The sequence below is a fragment of the Hesperophylax consimilis genome, chromosome 31 (genome assembly GCF_061612785.1).
Source record: "Hesperophylax consimilis isolate HC1 chromosome 31, BYU_Hcon_1.0, whole genome shotgun sequence".
NCBI classification, from domain to species: domain Eukaryota; kingdom Metazoa; phylum Arthropoda; class Insecta; order Trichoptera; family Limnephilidae; genus Hesperophylax; species Hesperophylax consimilis.
Window position 1 is genome coordinate 5,957,064 of NC_142866.1, and position 19,736 is coordinate 5,976,799.

At 32.6% G+C, this 19,736-nt stretch overlaps 1 protein-coding gene across 2 annotated transcripts in view; it reads left to right on the forward strand.

The window, feature by feature from the left end:
- The first annotated feature begins 474 nt into the window (after positions 1-474).
- LOC149409379 (uncharacterized) overlaps positions 475-19,736 on the forward strand; it is a 110,007-nt gene continuing 90,745 nt past the window's right edge. The window contains exon 1 of one of the 2 annotated variants that reach the window (XM_089649874.1): positions 475-887. In XM_089649874.1, coding sequence (XP_089506000.1) covers positions 793-887 — 95 coding nt within the window. In that variant the 5' untranslated portion in view covers positions 475-792. The remainder of the gene's footprint in view (positions 888-19,736) is intronic. The other variant, XM_089649876.1, reaches the window with a different exon arrangement.

A 19,736-nucleotide genomic window follows, 5' to 3' on the forward strand; every position in this document is an offset into this window, starting at 1 on the left:
AGAATGCTTGCAAATGAAGGGATAGCCTTGCTTACCGATTTTTCTTATTAACACTACGTGATTTGCAATATACCTAGAGTTTATTTTTATTTTATATTTTATTTGTATTTTCAGGAAACATTTTTAAGCTTATTTAGAACGCTAAAGGGGGTGGAGCTGAGCGTGCCGGCGCCGAAACCGTTCAGTCTGTGTGCCGCCGCGCAGAAACTCCACTGTCAGGAAATCGGCGCCAAGCTGCATCCCAAGCTTCAGGAGTTCCTGCTGCAGTACCCGTACGTATGCCTGATCCGGCCCTGGCCGGTCCAGTGGCGGTGTGTGGACGGAAGGTGGCGGTACGGTAAGAATAGGTCGCGGGAAGGCTAGGTGCTCCGCGGCGCGCGAGGGACAGATATAACCCGCTGGCGAACCGCTGATGGGCCGGGCGAGCGTCACACACGGGCGGCCGTCACAGGCAGCCGGCCGGCGAGCTACACACACTGCAGACACGCCAACCAAACCAACCTTCATACGCTAACCGAGCTGACATTTGCCGCGACGGATACCACTTTCGATACAATTACCCGTAAACCTTAATATTACATAATTGAGTTAAAACAATTATTATTGGCGAGTTTACATTTACCGGGCCGTCGGAGATGACGCGACTGACAACATTTTTAAGACTTATTTATAGACGCCTGCAATGCGCGCCGTAATTCTCCGGACCGTCAATCTCAAATAAAATCTGTAGTGGGAAAATATCTCGGAATATAGGGACGATGCCCCTTCGGGAGTGATTCGTGAGAGACAGTCATGCAATCCGAGGTGATATCAGTGCTGGAGGGCGAGCCAGTGTGCATCTCGCTGGAAATCCCGGAGCCTCTTCCGGAAGCTGGATCCTTGCACTGGTGAGTACCTCTAGCCGCCCGACCGCTTCTCTCCCATTCCACACACCAGCGGCTTTACTGCCTCCAACCACCAACCCTGTATATTGTCACTCGAGCCAATCAATGTCAAGTCTAAACTAAAGCTTCCATCCAATCACTGTATCTACTGCGTTCCTACGCCGTCGAAACTTTTCCTTACGCATATTGACACTATTATAGTTTTAATCTACTTGTTTTACATGAGTAATTATTATCGATTAGGAGCCTGGTGAACTTTAGTAGTTCCGCCGAACGCCGGCTTAAGTACAAACTTGCCAACATGAGTTTGTCGCACGATAATCGTTTTAGTTAAATTACAGCGAAGCAGCGTGCGCGTGCAAGTTGTAATTCAGAATTGATTGCAAGTGTTTTTATTATACAATGACCAACAAGCATAACTTCAGAATCGAAGTAAATCTGATGATCTTTTGGGAAACATTCATATTATGCCAGCGATAGGTTTATTCTCTCTCCAGCAGGAATGCAGCGGAGAGCTGATGCACTTAAAACTGAATTATCGCATGTTCATAAGTACTAGTAGAGCACTAGAGTGTAGGTAGATACTCATTGACATTATATGTTATTTGTGGAAGAGTACGTATTCATTGGAACGAGATTGATGCAGCATGTAAGATTTTAATGAGACATTCATTTTTTACAAGATATTATTGTGTCTTATTAGTAGTAAGTTTTATTGTATATTTTGTATTAATAATAACATCATTGCCAAAAAAACGGAAAGAATGAAAATAAAATTCAAATAATAAGCATACAAATTTTTTAATATTTACAAACAAATTAGATTATGTTTGATAAAACCTAAATAAATTTAAAGTTTTTTTATACAAGTTTCAATATTTCAAGATAAAAGACCTTGCTGAGTAACTAAATACCAATTTACGAGCTCGATGTAATGTTAGATACACAATAAATGTTGTTTAAACTGTTTATACAATTTGTATTTTAGTTTTAGGTAGGAACTCGATCTTCAGATTAAAGATTTAAACAATGTCAGTAGGTAATTATAAATTTAAAATATAACACATATTCCAAAAAAAACTTCATATTCCAGAATAAGTAAACAACGTCTGAATATTTATGCATTAACCTAACCTAACCTAACCTTGTATCCAATAGTTCGTGGCTTCCCGCTTCACACTTCATAACATTATAAGTAATCATTTTATGATCAAAATAGCACTCAAATTTCAATAAATTTTATGTTTGGCACAAAGAACAAATGAATTTAGTATTTGGGATAGGAAATAGTTTTGTCTAAAAGGCGTAGAATAGAAACAGTAGTCATCGACACAATTCGCGAAATATCGCGGAAGATTTTGAATACTATTAATGTTTGAAAGAAAACAAAAATATGGTATGAGAGTATTACAAATCTATTAGTCGTGGTTGAGATTATTTGCTTGTAGTAATGTTCTGAAATGCTTAATTAAATTTAAAACTCTGGCGCGAGTTATAAATTTAAAATTATTATGAACTTGCTGCAGCACTTGTTGCTGGTGAGCAAAATATTATATTTATCTTTCGTGCAGTATTAGACAATATACATAGCTCTCGCTGTGTAGTACAGAGCAGTCCAAAGCCGGGAAATTTAGGGTTATTTTTAGGTGCGCGTGTGGGCGCATGTTGTATTTTAGTATAATGTCAGTATTCTAATTTATCCAAACGCTTTGTGTATACACGTTCACATTTAGGAGCGACAATGTATACTAAATATTTTACTGCAACATTGAGAGTGAGCACAAGGCATTACAGGGACCTGGTACAATAGATTGGTACAATAGATCCAGGGATATGTTTGGGCAGAGTATTGGCACATTGCTAGTCAATCTAAGGGAGCTGCCACTATCATATCATAACCTTGGTATCCACAATTGCCCCATTTTTTCAAAAAATAAATTTCCTAATTATTCGAATGAAAATTGGATATTGTTCCGTTCCTTCTCACCTTTTTAAAATTTACGAACTTGATTCCCCAGAATGTGCTTTCTGTGGTTAGAAGTCAGAACTTTAAAACCAATTTTTTCTTATTTGAAATTGCTTTACGTTGCCCAAAAGATGGCGCAACTAGTCCGAAAACTGATAATATATAATATTATAGTAAAAAAATGTTGTGTTTCATGTTTTTTACGGTTGATTTTTTCGCCGAGTAATTTTTATACATGACATATTGATAATAGGCTATTACGAACATTTAAACACTACACAACATAGTGAGGCACATAACATAAACACCCAACTACATAACTTATGATTGTCGTATGAAACTCAAAACTTTTCCGTTATTCATACCTATTATTTCTTTAAATCCGAATATCGTGCCAGTAATACTATGGCATCCTCAATCATCGAACGTAGGTAGTGGGGAGGGTATGAGAAGTTGGAGAAGTACCTGGCTATTCAGATTTGGTTACTAAACACGGTTAAAGCCATTTTGAAATTGGTCAGTAAACAAAAAACACATTTGAAAACATGGAGTCCGTGTGAACTACAGAGAAATTAACCATTTCATCAATTTTTTTCAGTGGTAGGTACATTCGAGTTTTATACCGAATGTTAAGATACGTACCTAACTTACTATTATCAACTAGTGATTTGAGTAAAAAAATCAAGATCATATTTTGGTCTCCGGTGACTTTTTTTTTCACTTAAAAACATTAAAAATCACTTGGCATTGGTAGGTAAGGGTCGGGTGAAGGTTCAGACGGTATTTTTTTTTATCGAAGGAAGCAAACACTTTGTGATGTGACATTATATATTAAATGAAAAAATACACTCTGTAAAACACCACTTTTATTATGAATTAATATTAACAGCCGTTAATATCAATTAACAGGCTGTTAATATTAAAAAAAGTGGTGTTTTACAAAGTGTATTTTTTTCATTTGGTATTTTTTTTAAATAATCCACCTAAAAATGTTACCGGAGATCAACATTTTTATTACAAATAATATCAGAAATTACCAGTTAAAGTTTAGTAAGTAAAATAATCTTTTATCACGTGTATTTTAGTTTATCTCCAAAATATGTAACTTTTAAAAATATTGCAATAACACATAATTTTTTTTTTTTTTTTTTTTTTTTTTTTCTTAGGAAGCAATCACTTTGTGGTTAGACATAATACATAATTTTTTCATGAACATGGTACTTAAACACTTGTTCGTGAAACAACAGCAACGAAAATGCACAATTACGGTAATACCTACATTCAAACGATTACCTTACGATCCACCACAATGCAAGCCATTCATTTACTGTACAATGTTCAGCAGTATTAATCATTTAATTTTTTTAATGATTACTGTGAAATTAACCAATTATATAAATAAATAAAAATTGTTCATTGCGTACCACTGCAGGGGTTCAGTCCATTCTATTTTTTAGTGTATATGTAGTGCTGTAGGGCTTTTGCCTTGATTGGTTGAAAGTTGGTAATTGTTTGAAAAACAAGATTGCAGGCCGTTTCCTGATATTTTTTTAGTAAATCCGTAATAAATCGTAACATGAGTTCACGCACCTGCCTTGATAATATATAATGACGAAATGCGAAATATTAGGATTATTTGGAACACGTGTTCCGACATCGTGATAATACATTCGTATTTTATTAAAATATTAATTTGTTGCAACATAACACTGTTGCATCGATGGCGGGTTAATACAAACTTACATGAAATCTTGCCAAACGACAATGAAGATTGAGCAACATTGAATTTGTGAAAGACGGGACTTGGATAGGAAACCCCTTTTGAGAAATGATAATAAAATTAAAATAATATAAATTATTTGGTTGTTGAAATTAATATTTTGCATTTGAAACAGGTTCCACACCGAGAAAGATAATGAAGTAGACGGTTGAGCTAATAGCTGTTGCAGAAAATCCAAAAAACGTTTATTACAACAAAACAATTGACAACTCAAAAGACACTTCACCTTTTCCAATTATTTCGAATTTCACCACAAACATGTCTTCTACCTTAGATACAACTCAGGGATCCTATGCATTTGGATCCTATGATCACCGCATAAAAAACATTTATCTATATATAGTGGGTACTATAGTTCTATCGGTTAAGTGTGTTTTTGACGTATAATCATCGTCATATTAAAATAACAAATTTCTTAATATTAGCGTTCCTTGTGCCTCTCGAGTTCCGTTTATTTAAGGCGAAGCTTAATGGCAAATCACTATTTCGATTAATCTTAACAACGAATTGGTGTACATTATGAATACAAAAAAATATGCTTTTGATAAATTGAAGATTTTTCCTATCGCTTCGCTTGAGTAGAATACAAATAAAAAATTTAATTTATCAATAAAAAATATAAATGCAAACTACTAAAAAAATTTTTTTTCAATAGGATTTTTTATATAGTATAAACGCATAAATGAAAAAAAAAAAAAAAAAAGTGGGTGTGTCAAGCCTACGCAAGACAGAAGTGAAACTTCTAGTTTCAGCTGATGCTTGGCGTGGCGCAGTTCGCTGGTGTCTGAGAGAGAGGAAAGAAGAGAAGAGAGAGAACGTTCGTGAGCGGCTCCCCCACCTCAACAAGGTTTCACTTCAAAAATGCCACAGCCGAGAATCGAACCTCGCTTAACTGATTGAAAGCCAACCACGCTGAGCACCAACTGTAAGCAAAGCCGCATAAATTGATTATATTATGTAGGTTCTGAAAATATGAGAGCTTGTTATGTTTTATAATGTTACCTACATCACACCCAAAATATAATATATTTTTAAAAATAATGTACAATGTACAGAAATAGAATCCCACACAAGATCGCGTAGTGCGCTCTAGCGAACGGATATTTTATCAGAGGGAGATAGTTTTAATTTTTTTTCTGTAAATTATTACATATTATCAAAATAAATAAATTAATTAAATAAATGTAATACAATTATCATAATATACGGATTAGATAATAATTTTAATCCAACACAATAACGCAAAGCGCGCTCTAGCGGAGTAATGTTTTATCACAGTGAGATAAGTGTTTTTATTATTTTGCAATATTATTTTCTTTTAAAAAATGTTCTGACCTACTAAAAAATAAGATATTGAATGAAAAAGGCGTTAAAAACAAAAAAATAATGTGCGATGGCCGAGAATCGAACTCGGATCAACTGCTTGGAAGGCAACTATGCTGACCATTACACCACCAACGCCAGTTGTCGGGATGAGCTAAGAAGCATTTATATGTTACTTCAAAACTTTGACTAGATCAAATGAACTTTAATCGGTGGTGGGGGTACCCGCATTTTCGTTTCGGTCATGAGTCGGTTTTACTCCGGTCCTCGAAATTGCATGACGCGCGTAAAGAAGTTTCACTTCAATATAGTATCACAGCCAAAATTATCTGTGACAGTTTCACTTGATTAAATTTTTTTCGTTTTTATAAAATTATCTACAAAATAAATAAAAACCGGTTTTTTGCTTGAAATCAAACGTTTCTAGACTCGGTTTGTCAAGCGATTATAATGCCTATTACCTACGATATAAGGTATACCAAGAATATACACATTTTTGGCTTGTAGCTTCCTCTTAAGTCTCACGTATCGTCAACCCAAGTGACAGTTTGTCAAACGCCAGAAAATTACCACGTAATACAGAGTAACCCGCAACAGTAAGAAACTTTAAATAATAACATAACAAAACCATTTCCAATGCAATTGAATTTGACGCATGTACGTAGAAGGGGTAATTCTAGCGTGTTGTATTCGATGACATTTTAAGGATTTTAGCTATTTTGCTTGGAAAAAAATTCACGGTATTCACGAAAGGTTGCGGTTTTCATGATTATTACTGTTGATATTTTGGTATATAACAACTAAGTCTTCAAGTTCATTTATAAACTTATGTACGTGTGAGAAACTCCGTGCTTATTTATGACTGTATGTTATACGCTTACTACTAATAACTAAAAAGTACTCGAGACAGATCGTTATAGTCAGTGTTATTTATTTATTATTTTTTTAATTTATTTATTACAAAATAATAATAGTATGCAAAATATTTTTTTCCTATTTATTCTACACTCCATAAGTTGAGCTCCAGGAGCTCTTGTTTATGGGAGGAGTAAGTATATACAAAAAGAAAATAATGTTTTAAAAGTGATAAAACTACAAACAAAATTCAACCTTTAAATTACCTACAAACATAATTCAATCTTCAAATTAACTACAAACATTATTCAATATACACAATTTTAGAGAAATAGTATTACAACAATAGTCAAAAATAAAAAAATTCTAGATAGTATAGTATATACTAGTAGATTGTATGCGTATATTAAGGGTACAGTATATCATTGTCCAATTTAAGGAAGAAATTTTCTTTTCGAATTGTTCATATTGCAATGTTTTTTTTACCTTAATTTTGTTTTTTGGCAATAAGATATTGTACCATTTCACACCTAAATATACGTAGTGGTGCTGATCCGTGGTCGTTCTTAGCATAGGGATGGATATTAGGCCATTTGTTTTGAATCGATTGCTTATGCTATTTATATTATGTTATGAATGGAAGTGGAGCCGAATGAATTGCTGAGTGCTTTCAAGTTAAAGTGTGTGGTGCTTCCCTTTTTAGCAACGCCTAAGAAGGACCGTGACAAGTGAAGTGAAGCGGGATCCTTTTATATGTGGAATAAATAGAATTAACTTTTTTTAATCTTCCTCACTTCCTCTGCGATGAGTCCCATTAGTTGTGTGGTCTGTGTTTTCATTAAACAAGAGCATTTTAGTTTTTTCTTTATTGGAGCATGAATTAATCAATGTATTTCGATTAAACTTAAAAATAATGTTATTTGAAAAAAAAATGACCAGGAAAATATCCTCTCAGAAATAGTTGTGTTACTACAGGATTCGTCCAAACAAAAATGTTATATGTATATATATTATAATGATTGAGCCTATAACGCTAAAAAAATTAAAATAAAATCATATTAAGGCACAAGAATACGAAAGTATACAAGATTACATATACAATTCGTCAAAATGGTAAGTGAATTGTTATGTTGTGAGGAATTCAAATATCCAAGTGTTCGTTGTATGTTGTAATTTTTTTTTTAAATTTATTTTGTTTTTAAAACTTGTAAAAAATTCTACGTACACACCTAAAAAAATATTTAACAATTTAACATGCATAATACAATACCATGCTTGTTCTTATATTTGTTTACTTTAACTTTTCTTGATACTTTTTTTTTTAAATTTATGGAATTAAACTCTCATTTCTTTATTTTTAATCTCTTTGAACATATTTATTATTGTAATTAACCTTATTTTTTATTGATATAATTTTTTTTGTAGAACTCCATTTTAATTTACAGTATTTCTTTTATAGTGTTTTCAGAAGGCGAAAAAGATGTCACGTGTAAAAATAATTACACAGCAGAACTTATTTATAAATAAACTGTTTTTAAAAACTTAAATAATAATATTATTGAAAGGATAACATTATAATCATATTATTAATATACCTCCAAAGTCTGTCTCGATACTTGAATTTCCCAGCGAGAATGGTATAGAATAATCAAATAATAATAGATTAAAAAACCACTGCTGTGAGTTTTTACTGCTAGGCACTGCGGGCCAGAAAAATTTCGAAATAACTGAATTCCCATAAAAAATTTTAACTATCAATATACGTACTCATTTTTAGATAAGTATAAAACCATTAATGTTTAAGTAAGTACTGTAAAAATATGATTATTTTAATCCAGTTTGGACCTATGCAATCTCAATTTGGTATTTAATTCCTATGTGTGAAATTAAACAAAAAATAAACTGAGAAAAAGGAAAACGCAAAATTAAAATTACCTACCGAAATTAAAGATTGAAATAAAACTTAAACCTTAATTTAAAAACCCATAACCTTAAAAAATATATAAGAAAATTCCATGAAACCCAAAATATCGTTCAATAACTTCATCCAAAAATCTTTTCTGCTGTGAAATAATTAAAAAACATAGGGATGAATACCGCAGCGCAGCTCAAGTACTTAGCTGAAGGTACCTAATTATTTACAAATTGCCGTTTTTCAATAAGTGTCATTATCAATATTTATAATATGGAAATATATGATTTTGACATTTGCACGAGGATTTTAGATGGCGTAGGTACATGTATATGAAATATTATAAAAATTACAGGAATCCCGAAATTATTAGTTAAGACTTTTTGATTTTGATAGAACTCGCCGAAGAACTTGTTCCGCCGAAGCTTTTTTTTACCTGCATATAAATGAAAACATTATATTAAAATATTCTACCGATATTCCTTCATATAAATATTTTAAACTTTACCTACCGAATTCTTGATTCATTTGACAAATAAATGACATGATATTTACGAATGTCGTGCGTTATGATTACAAAAAATTACAGTATGCGAATATAATTATATGCGAAAAAAAAGTCGGTACTATACAATTAGGATTTGGCTAGGTGTTGGCGGCGTATACTTCGGTCCTCCTGTTCGGAGGAAGGTTCAATCCAGTTTTAAAAGACATTTTAAAAGTTCACAGCAGTTTAAGAACCAGTCCCTGGGGACAAGATTTACGTTTTGTTTTTTAATTTATTTTCTTCATTGCAAATCCACAAAATGTTTTTTTATAATCCTGAAATATTAAAGAATTTAAGTTGCCTGTAATTTTTTTTTGAATATTTAGATATTAGCAACCAGGGTAGCTAGCACGGTCGATTGACAAATGTTTTTTTAACTTGTCATCGTTCCTGAGCTTGACCGCAGATCGCCAATGACCAAAAAACATTTCACAACGACTAAGTGGCATTAATTCATTTGACGAGTACCGTTTTTTGAACGATAGTGATCGGCAGGCGCGCTCGGGAACGATGAAAAGTTATCGACATTATCGATAAATCCGTTATCGATCGACAGTGCCAGATGCCCAAGATTGTTCTATATATTGTATAATCTAAAAAACAAATAATGAAAACTGCTCACATCTGCCAACCCTTTGATTTAAATATATGTATTCAGTTTGGTTAAGAATTTTAGCCTCAAATCCAACATTCATTAAATTAAAATGCGGCTTGTGTCCATTAGACATTAACCGGTGTACAAGAGATCGATGCTACTAATTCATTAGAATAGGCTTCATTGAAATACCCGTAGAACAGCAGCTGGTCACTATTGATGAATACAAGACGTCTAGTTTCTTGTAAGTCAAATTTACTCGGTCTTCTATGGATAATTGAGCCGGCCTGCGATACTTACCCTAAAGCAGGTACTTATTCAATCAAAGAAAGAAGAGTAGAGCATACTCATATACATATATAATATAACGATGTTATAGAAACAGGAATAAGATAAAAGCACTCGAATGGGTCGATTTAACCGATTCTATAGCACTCCATGATCGACTCGATACGCATATTTGCAACTACTCTAACACCGTTTAAGTAATGCTTAAAATAACAATGCGATTGCAATGAAGTTTTGCTGGGAGCTGCACCGGGAAGTGTTAGCAGCTTCGAGTAGATTAACCCGAAATAGACCTTTATTTACTTACGGCTGGAGATTTGATTGCTCGAGTGACGAGTTGTTAATGCGTCAATGGTTCGCTTTGAATGTATTGGATTGATTCGTGAATTGGATTTCTCTTTACGAGCATTTGCGCAAAACATTATGTTGATTGGTTAATAGACATTATGAGTATTTTTAAGGAATTGTTGGCACAACATTTTTACTTTTTTTTACGGCTGGCATAGTCCAGTGGTAACGCATTGGACTGCCATTCCGAAGGCCGCGGGTTCGAACCCGGCGTGCGCAAATAAATTTTATTTGATTAATTTGTGTTATTTCACAATTAATTAATTAAAATTAATTAAAATAATATATAGTATATTTGCGGCACGTTCCAGAGTGGAAGATACTACCAGTATCGCCCTGGTGTAAGACCACCATTCAGAATTGAAACGTTGCTCCAAATGGCTTTAGCCGTGTTTAGTGACTAGATCTGAATAGCCAGGTACTTCCCCACCTTCCTCTTTCCCTTCCCCACTTACCTTCAACCTCACAACATCCCCCAATTGGGGATGCCATAGTCTCACTGGCTCCAGACGGGAGCAGTTGGGACTCTTGTGAGGTATTCACTATAAAAAAAAAAAAAAAAAATTTTTAATATGGCTGCTGACGGTACTCGTGTGATGAATGCGCTTCATAATACCGAAGCAAGTTTGAAATAGTTAACAATAAATAAACATGAAATGTCGATACCTTTTTACATTCGTCTATTACTTGGGCTTTTTATATGAAATATATGTATTTCTATATAATTTCTAAATGATGCATTTGGTAGCCCAGAATTGCTTGCATTGATAAACTTTCTTATTCCACTAGATAATACTAGAAGTGGGAATTTATTTTAGTGCAGAAATTCTGGAACTAACTACCATGTGTATGAATATCATATACTCTGCCCAGAATACGAATAGTGGGAAATAATTATTAAAACGATTCGAAATAATAAATAATTCTAAACACTGAACAACTAATCACTAGAAGTGTGATCTAATACCGATTTAAAAGAAAACTGACCTTAACATTCCTAAGCCAATGAAAATGAGTATTAATGAAGTAATTTCATATCTGCTGAGGAAGTTTTATAAATTTCAAAACAACTAAAGCAAACTTTGTACATTTGCTCGGAAATAGGGACATAGGTTACTAAAACGTAACTCCAATCTCTACCAGTTATTACTCTACTAGTAATTCAAGCATTTATCAGGAAATTGTGTCATAGATTACAGTAATATATCACCAATCTCCATGTTAAACTTGCTTTTAACGGAAAATAGCACCATAGACCACAATTACATATCTTCAATCTCCACGTTATACCTATATTTACCCGGAAATAGGGACATAGGTTACTAAAACGTATCTCCAATCTATACCAGTTCTTAACTATGCTAGTTATTCCAGAATTTATCAGGATTACAGTGACATATCTCCAATCTCCACGTTACACCTGAATTTAACGAAAATAAGGTCATAAATTACAATAATATATCTCCAATCTCCGTGTTAAACCTGCAATTATCAGGAAAAATGGTAATAGATTACAATAACATATTTCCAATCTCCATGTTACACCTGAATTTAACGGAAAATAGCGCTTAGACAACAATAACATATCTCCGATCTCCGTGTTATACCTGTATTTATCAGGAAATATGTTAATAGATTACGATAACATATCTCTCCATGTAAACCTAAATACGTGTAAACAAATCTTAACGTTATTCGGACATTTATCGGGAAATAAAGATATTGATTTCAATAACATATCTCTAATCTCCAAGTTAAACCTGCATTTAACGGAAAATAGTAGACATATATCATAATAACATACCTTCAATCTTCATGTTATACCGGCATTCATCAGGAAAGAGGGCCATAGATTACGATAACATATCTCCAATTTTCATGTGACAGGTGCATTTCACAGGAAATGGGGCAAGCAATTTTTAAATGTTAATTTCTAAGGGATTACATAGAACAGATAAATCACAATAAAGAAATCCTTGCTTGTGAAGTAGTGTATTGTTCCATAGGGCTGCTGCGGATTAAAGAGGGAAGCGGGCGGGTGTTTCAAAATTAGTTCTAACCAGTATGAACCACTATCGGTGTGCACAAATACATTCAAACGTGTTCTCTTTAAAATGATTTGCATGTATCTCTACCTATGCATGCAATACATGAATATCTCAATGGAGCATTATAACATATGGGCGCCAAATAAAAAAAATACATAATACATTTTTTCATATGTTCACCAGTAAAAGAGTCATAATATTCACATACATAGTACGTATTATAGTTTATTCATTTAAATTATTATTCCCATAAAATCCAGACCTCAGGCAGTAGATTGACAAGGAACGTATCGCCCATAGGTCTGTACGTGATGTAGGTACAGATCTAACTGAACTGTTTTTATTTAAAATGCATTAAATACCAGTATAGTAATTTTATTGGTAGCGAATGTATCGCCCATGGGTCTGTACGTGATCTAGGTACAGATCTAACTGAACTGTTTTTAAATATTGAAGACAATATTAGTGATTTCTAAACGAAAATCTGAAACAGAAAAATCAGCCAAGACAAGGGTCCTGGGTTCGAGTCCCAGATGTGACCGTTTCCTTTTCTGATTTTTCTGTTTCAGATTTTCGTTTAGAAATCACTAATATTGTCTTCAATATTTAAATATTACAATTTGAAGTTTTACTCAATAAAGTCATTCCGAAAAATAAAAAAATGAACTGTTTTTATTTAAAATGCATTAAATACCATTATAGTAATTTTATTGGTAGCGAATGGAATAAAGCACATGTGAACTAATCCTCAATTGACGATACTGGCTTTTATCGACTTCGCGTTGTCGAAAATGAATAGAATTTTGCTCATTGCGACAAACAACGACGTAGACGATTTTCAACGAATTCCATCAAACTACGGCGGGAATGTACCAGTATTAATAGTCTTGTAAACACACGGCGTGACATAATGCGCACTGGTGTGAAGTCAATGGATGACCGCTACAAAGTTATCGGTGATAGAAGGAGCCACATTACTCTAGAAAATATTACGAAACGATTTTTCTGTATATTTTTGTGGGTACCTCCTACGGAAAACATTCTACGTATGCACGTTGTATTAGGAATGAAATTTCACAACAAAAAACGACATTAGTAAATATGTCAACAAAAATTTAAAAAAATGTTCGTGTCGTGTGATAGTAGTCAAAGTTATTCATTTTTCCGTTTTTTTCCACGAAGAATTATTTTCAACTTATTTTAGTAGCTTTAACAGTTTGTACCCAGTACTATACTATTTATTTATTTTTTTTATTCAAAGAAAGCAAGACAAAAATATATATTACAGTAAATAATAAGATAAAATACAGAAAAAAAACAGAAAAGTTCCAATAAACTACTTTTCAGTAGTTTGTCGATGGCAACTTTTCACATAAAAAAATATTAAAAAAGATAAAACTTATTTTACTTAATGACAACAGTGATAACAATAAAAAATAATAATTTGTTTTAAAATATAAAAAAACATATACACAACAGTATAGTATCTACCAATAATTTGTATTAGACTCTAGTACAAACTATTTCTTTCAGCGAGCCAATTTTTCAACATAATATTTGTTTTTACATTTGAACATTTTTTTATTTCAGCAGGTAACATATTTAAGCAACTAGGTATCATGTAGTCCAGTGTTCTTTGTCCATATTTGTTTAAATGCTTAGGTACAATTAGTCCTTCATTTAACGTAAAACGAGTATTGTAAGTGTGGTCCAGTCTATTTATGTATATAGGGCTATTCATATGCTGAAATATAATTTTATACCACAGAAATTTATACTGAGAAAATTTTAAGATTCTGATAAAGGTATGGAACATTATGCCTTTGTTCGTATAAACTATATGATAAGAATATACCATTTTCACACTCGGTGGTCAATAGTTAAAGCTTTCGAACAGCAATCCGCTTTAAATCACTGAGTGAGCAAGTAAATTTTATTTGATTGATTAAAATTATAATACTTGTGGCACGCTTCTGAGCGGGAAATACTCGCAGTATCGCCCTGGTGTAAGACCACCAATCAGAAATGAAACGTTGCTTTAACCAGATCTGTAAAGCCGGGTACCCATCTTCTTCTCCCCAATCTCCTTCCCCTCCCCGTTACCTTTAGCCTCACAATACACCCCAGTTAGAGATGCCATAGTCTCATTGGCTCCAAACGGTTGGGAATCGGACTAACTAGTTGTTTTTTTCATCTAAATTCAATGGAATAGATTTTTTACATTTTCGTTTATCTATAAATTATCTGTAAGTACGTACTAATTTAAATAGCTCTGCACATTTTATAAATTTCATTTAGCCAACATAAATAATTACATAATTAAGCTTATTTATTTATTAAAAAAAGGATATTTCAATAAAATCATAAGCCACTCATCTCGATAGGGAATTCATGTGTTGATTTACAATTATAGTAAATAATAAAAATGCATGCAACTTAATATAATATTGTAAAACACCTACAAAATGATAACAAAAACCACAAACAAAAACACTACAGTCATTACCTGAAATTACAGCTGGGCAGTACGTTTAAAGTTGGCAACAATAACATTCTACTATATTAATTAAATAATACACTAGCAGCGTTTTGTCGCATATATTGTTTTCAAAAGAATACCCATTTAGCATCTCTTACAAAGGGTTTTGACCGAGACCCTTTTAAATAATTCTCAAAAGTTCTATTGTTGTTTGAATTTATCAATGACTACATAAAATACCTATATAAATAGTGCGGTTAACATTGATCTTAGTGCCATCTAGCGAAGTTTTCCCCAACTAAACAATGCATCCACTGGTACATTGAAGCGTCCTGTTCCTGCAAGCATTCTACACTGGTTATAAAGGTAACTACCCAAGTTAGTTTCCGTGGCACAGGTCCAAATCTTAAATGAAATACATTATTAACTTTACATACATACCACCGAAGAGATAAATCGATGGAAAGGGGTTGTGGGCGTGTCCTTGTGCTCGCTTTACCTAAGCTCAAGTTTTATTTTGCTCCTGCTGAAATTTTCAAATAGTGAAATTCTTTCTTGAGCGGATAAACAACAATTTAATTGTCTGAAGTCTAATATGGGGGCGTGGGTTCGAAAGCTCCAATCTAATTTTCCGACATCATTTCATCCATTTCGGAATAGAATTTTTTTTATTGCTAGTTTATTAAGAATCTCTTCAAATTATTGGTAATCCGGTTAAAAATTGGTTTGCAAGCCCTTAACGAATGAATAAATAGGAATAAATAATAGAATGAAAGAATTTGGTAAACTACTAATATGTTATCGCGAACGGAATACGTGTTTATAAAAATTCCAATATTGTGCATTTCTTCAGTATATATTACTAACTCAAATTTAGGTGAATGAACACGTTATCCAATTTATTAGGAATTTTCTAGGAGAATATCGGGAAACTGTCTGCAATACCGTTTTTAACAAGATAACCAATAATTTGAACAGTAATACTCTTTTTTCCGCGTGCACACTTCTAAGGATTTAATTCAATGATACAGACACAAATATTTTACGTACATTTGAAATATTTTTTCCTTAGGTGTGAAATGTCTGTTAATTAAGGTAATTTACAGGAATTATGTAACATAAAGAAGACAAAACTTTTTCACGGGTGAAATATAAAATAAAGATAAATGAAATGTCTCAAAAGTCACATTTCTTGGTGGTTAAAATTTGAATTTACATTCAATAAATTTGAGTTCCTTTTATGTTACAAACCCATCAATATGCTTATAATCACAGACATAGGAATTAATAGACGAGAAGATAATGGCGAGGGGTAAAATCAACTGTTGAAGAACGAAGGGGGTTAAGCTGACTGTGATTCGTCAATAAATCAATCTGACAGTAAATAGGCATCTCGCATTATAATATCACCATTTAGTTCTTAAAAGTAAAATCTGCTTTTGAATGAATAGACATTTTTACATGGGAGCGCAAATTACTCGCCACGTTATGAACTAATTTGTGAAGTCCAAATTCGGCAAAGTAAATTTCTTCTGTTTGCAGAGTCGTAGTTAGTTTCAGAGTATTTAGTTAAGACACTTTTACAAATGTTTCATAATTTACTTACCCCAGTAAACAACGATGAGCACACTTGAGAATCGTTACATTGTGATGTGATAGTCTATGTTTCTAAAACTGATCCATATAATACGGTGTGAATAAGCTTAAAATAGAGTAAAATAATGCTTACTTATGGAATGTAATACGACAATTGGGTTTATTCTCTTTTTCACATCTATTTTTACAAGTTTTCATATCACAAGTCAACATTTTGCCGTGTTATTTCGTAAAATGAACCGATGATGCCTCGACCATAGTTTGCACAAGAATGATGACGTCACGTTTTCAAATTTCACTTGAGGCCATACGCGAGCCCAGCCGGCTCCAATGGAACCGGCATGGGGAGTGGGGATAATACGCTTTTAATCACTTAGGGCAGGTCTACTAATATTCATATGTCTATGCTTATAATCCTTTTTTTATTTTTAACTTTCGTTCCCGGCGTTTCTAGTGTACCTGAAAACTGTGTATAATTTTAAGGTGGATATAAATATTATTCTAAAGAATTGAAAAAGTTTACGTTTTTTAAGTATTTGTTTCACTTTATCGTTCCATGTCTTTCTCGGGAGTCCCTGACTTACACCATTCACTACTGCATAACCTATTGTAACTATTAAAAATCACATTTTATCGACATTTATATCGACTCCGTATCTCATTCCACTGCAGAGATAATTCGTTATCTTAGGGCATCGCCGACTCTTTCTATATTTCACTACTTTACACTTCTTTGTAACTATTAATAAAACTACACTATATCGACTTTTATTGTATTTAGTATCTCATTCCAGTGCAAAGATAATGCGTAAGTCTTCATCGGGCGTACCCAATTTCTCCTACCCTTAAAACCAAAACTCCCTAAACACTCCTGACACTAATAAGAACAAACTTTGAAATTTTCAGAGAAATCGGTTATGTAGTGTACAGGGAACAAAAAAGAAATATTCGTTTTTATATATATATATACAGGGTGTCCGGAAACTCGTAGTACAAGCGGGAAACTGGTGAATCTACATCACATTTGGAGTCGATTTTGTAGTATATTTTTTTTTATTTGAGCTTTCGTTATCGAGTAAATCGAGTTAGAAGTTGATTTTTTTTTTTAATCAAATTCTTATAAATTATTACTGAAGATCAAAGTACCCAACTAATTAAAACTATTTGAAAGTAAAACAAATGAAGAAACTCGGATTTGAAGCATTATTTTGAAATCACCCTTCATTTAATCCGGTGTAATCATAAAATATTTCTGCTCTGCAGGGTTAAAACATCTGTTGTTCAACCCTAAACACCAGAAAAAACTTTAACCCTAAAATAGCCGAAAAATATATTTTTTTGGTTTTTTTTTTGTGAAAATGCTGAAATCAAAAAACTTTATGTTTATTTGGGTTCCCCATGTGGTGTAGATTCTCCAGTTTCCCGCTTGTACTACGAGTTTCCGGACACCGTGTATACTAGTTGGCCCGGCCAAACATTGACCTGCCACTGACCTTCTATATAGGAAACTTTAAATTTGTGGTTATATGTATTTTTGGTTAATAAAACAAAAAAAAAATCTTAATTTTTTTTTTTATTACCTACTCGTCAACAGCCGCCTAACGGGTCCAAAACTACCATGGATTTCAAACTGGAAACAACTATACACGTTAACAAAATTTAATTGAAATCGGTTTTGCGTTTTCGGAGATTTTGTATTTTTAAATTTTACCAGCACTGGAAATTAAAAAAAAATATCAATAATAATATTAATCGCCAAAGTTGCCTATGAAATCATGAAAAATTACGAATTTTTAATGTGTAATGGTGGTGTAAACAAAGTTGGTTATTTTATTTAATTGAATTATTTATAATTTGTTATAAATAAATAAAAGTACTCAAATACGTACTTGATATATTTTGCTATACTTTTTGATTTGAACAGACTAGGTTTGGTCTCAAATCCAAAATTAAATTTTGTATGAAAAATTCCTCCCACGCCCTCTTAAGCCCACGCATACCCAATTTCTACAGATTTATAACAATTTTCTCGTTAACTCTTTAAGTGTAATATTTTAAATTGAGCCGCTATCAATAAAAACCCTTACGTAGATGGCGATAAGGCTTAAATTCCCGCTTAACACCATCCGCCTGTTTTGATTTATGCAAGAAAAAAACATGGCCAAAAAGTGCCTTTTATTTTATTTTGTGGATGTTCAGGCATAAATATTTTTTTTTTTTTCGATCATTTTATAAATAACTTAATTTTCCACAATATACAATAAAATCATAACCTAAAATAGGTTCGTAAGTAGGAGATTTTGATCTTTAACGCAGTTTTCATAGGCCTTTACATTATTTTTTTCTGGGCTTATAAAAAGACTTATCTAAAAAATACTCGATTATTTCAAAGGCCAAGATGTATTCTACTCGCAGTATTTAATTAAAGCATCTGAAACATTTCTAGGCGACCAAATTTTCAAACCAAAAACACATGATTTTGCATTACTACGTATGGCATTGCCTTAAGTTTTTAAGTTACAAAAAAAAGTTATTTTTTATGATAATATCTATACTTTTGCTATGCCCAAACGTTAATTATATGAAATTCCCTCCATAGAAAAAAATCACAAAGCTCCGAAAATTATTAAAAACACGTTTTTTTCTGTTATTTCATATGTTATAGGCATGAAAAATTTCGCAGTGTTTCTTGAAATATAACTAACGCATAAGTTGAGAGATTTTTTGCTCTATTTCATACGAGTCGTGTTTTTATAAAATATTTTCACCATTTTTGCTTTGTTATTATTATTTTTTTAATATTAGCGCATTCCCTCTAACATTCGTATTTAAATATCTCCCTTTCAAACCATCTTTGAACGCTTACTACGGGGCCTTAAGCGTGTGAATTGTTGATATTGTTCACACTCTTAAATAAGTAAATACCTATATTATCTAAGATAGAGATCACACATTGATTTAATGAAATGAATCAAGTGAGAGTTGTAAGTTGTTGCAATCACAAAGAACGGAATCAAGTTCGTCTAGGCGTAACTAGTTTTCATTGTATGAAGACAATAATGAAGTAGTTCTAATACAAATTTAGGTTTATTTTATTTTAAATACATGTATTTAT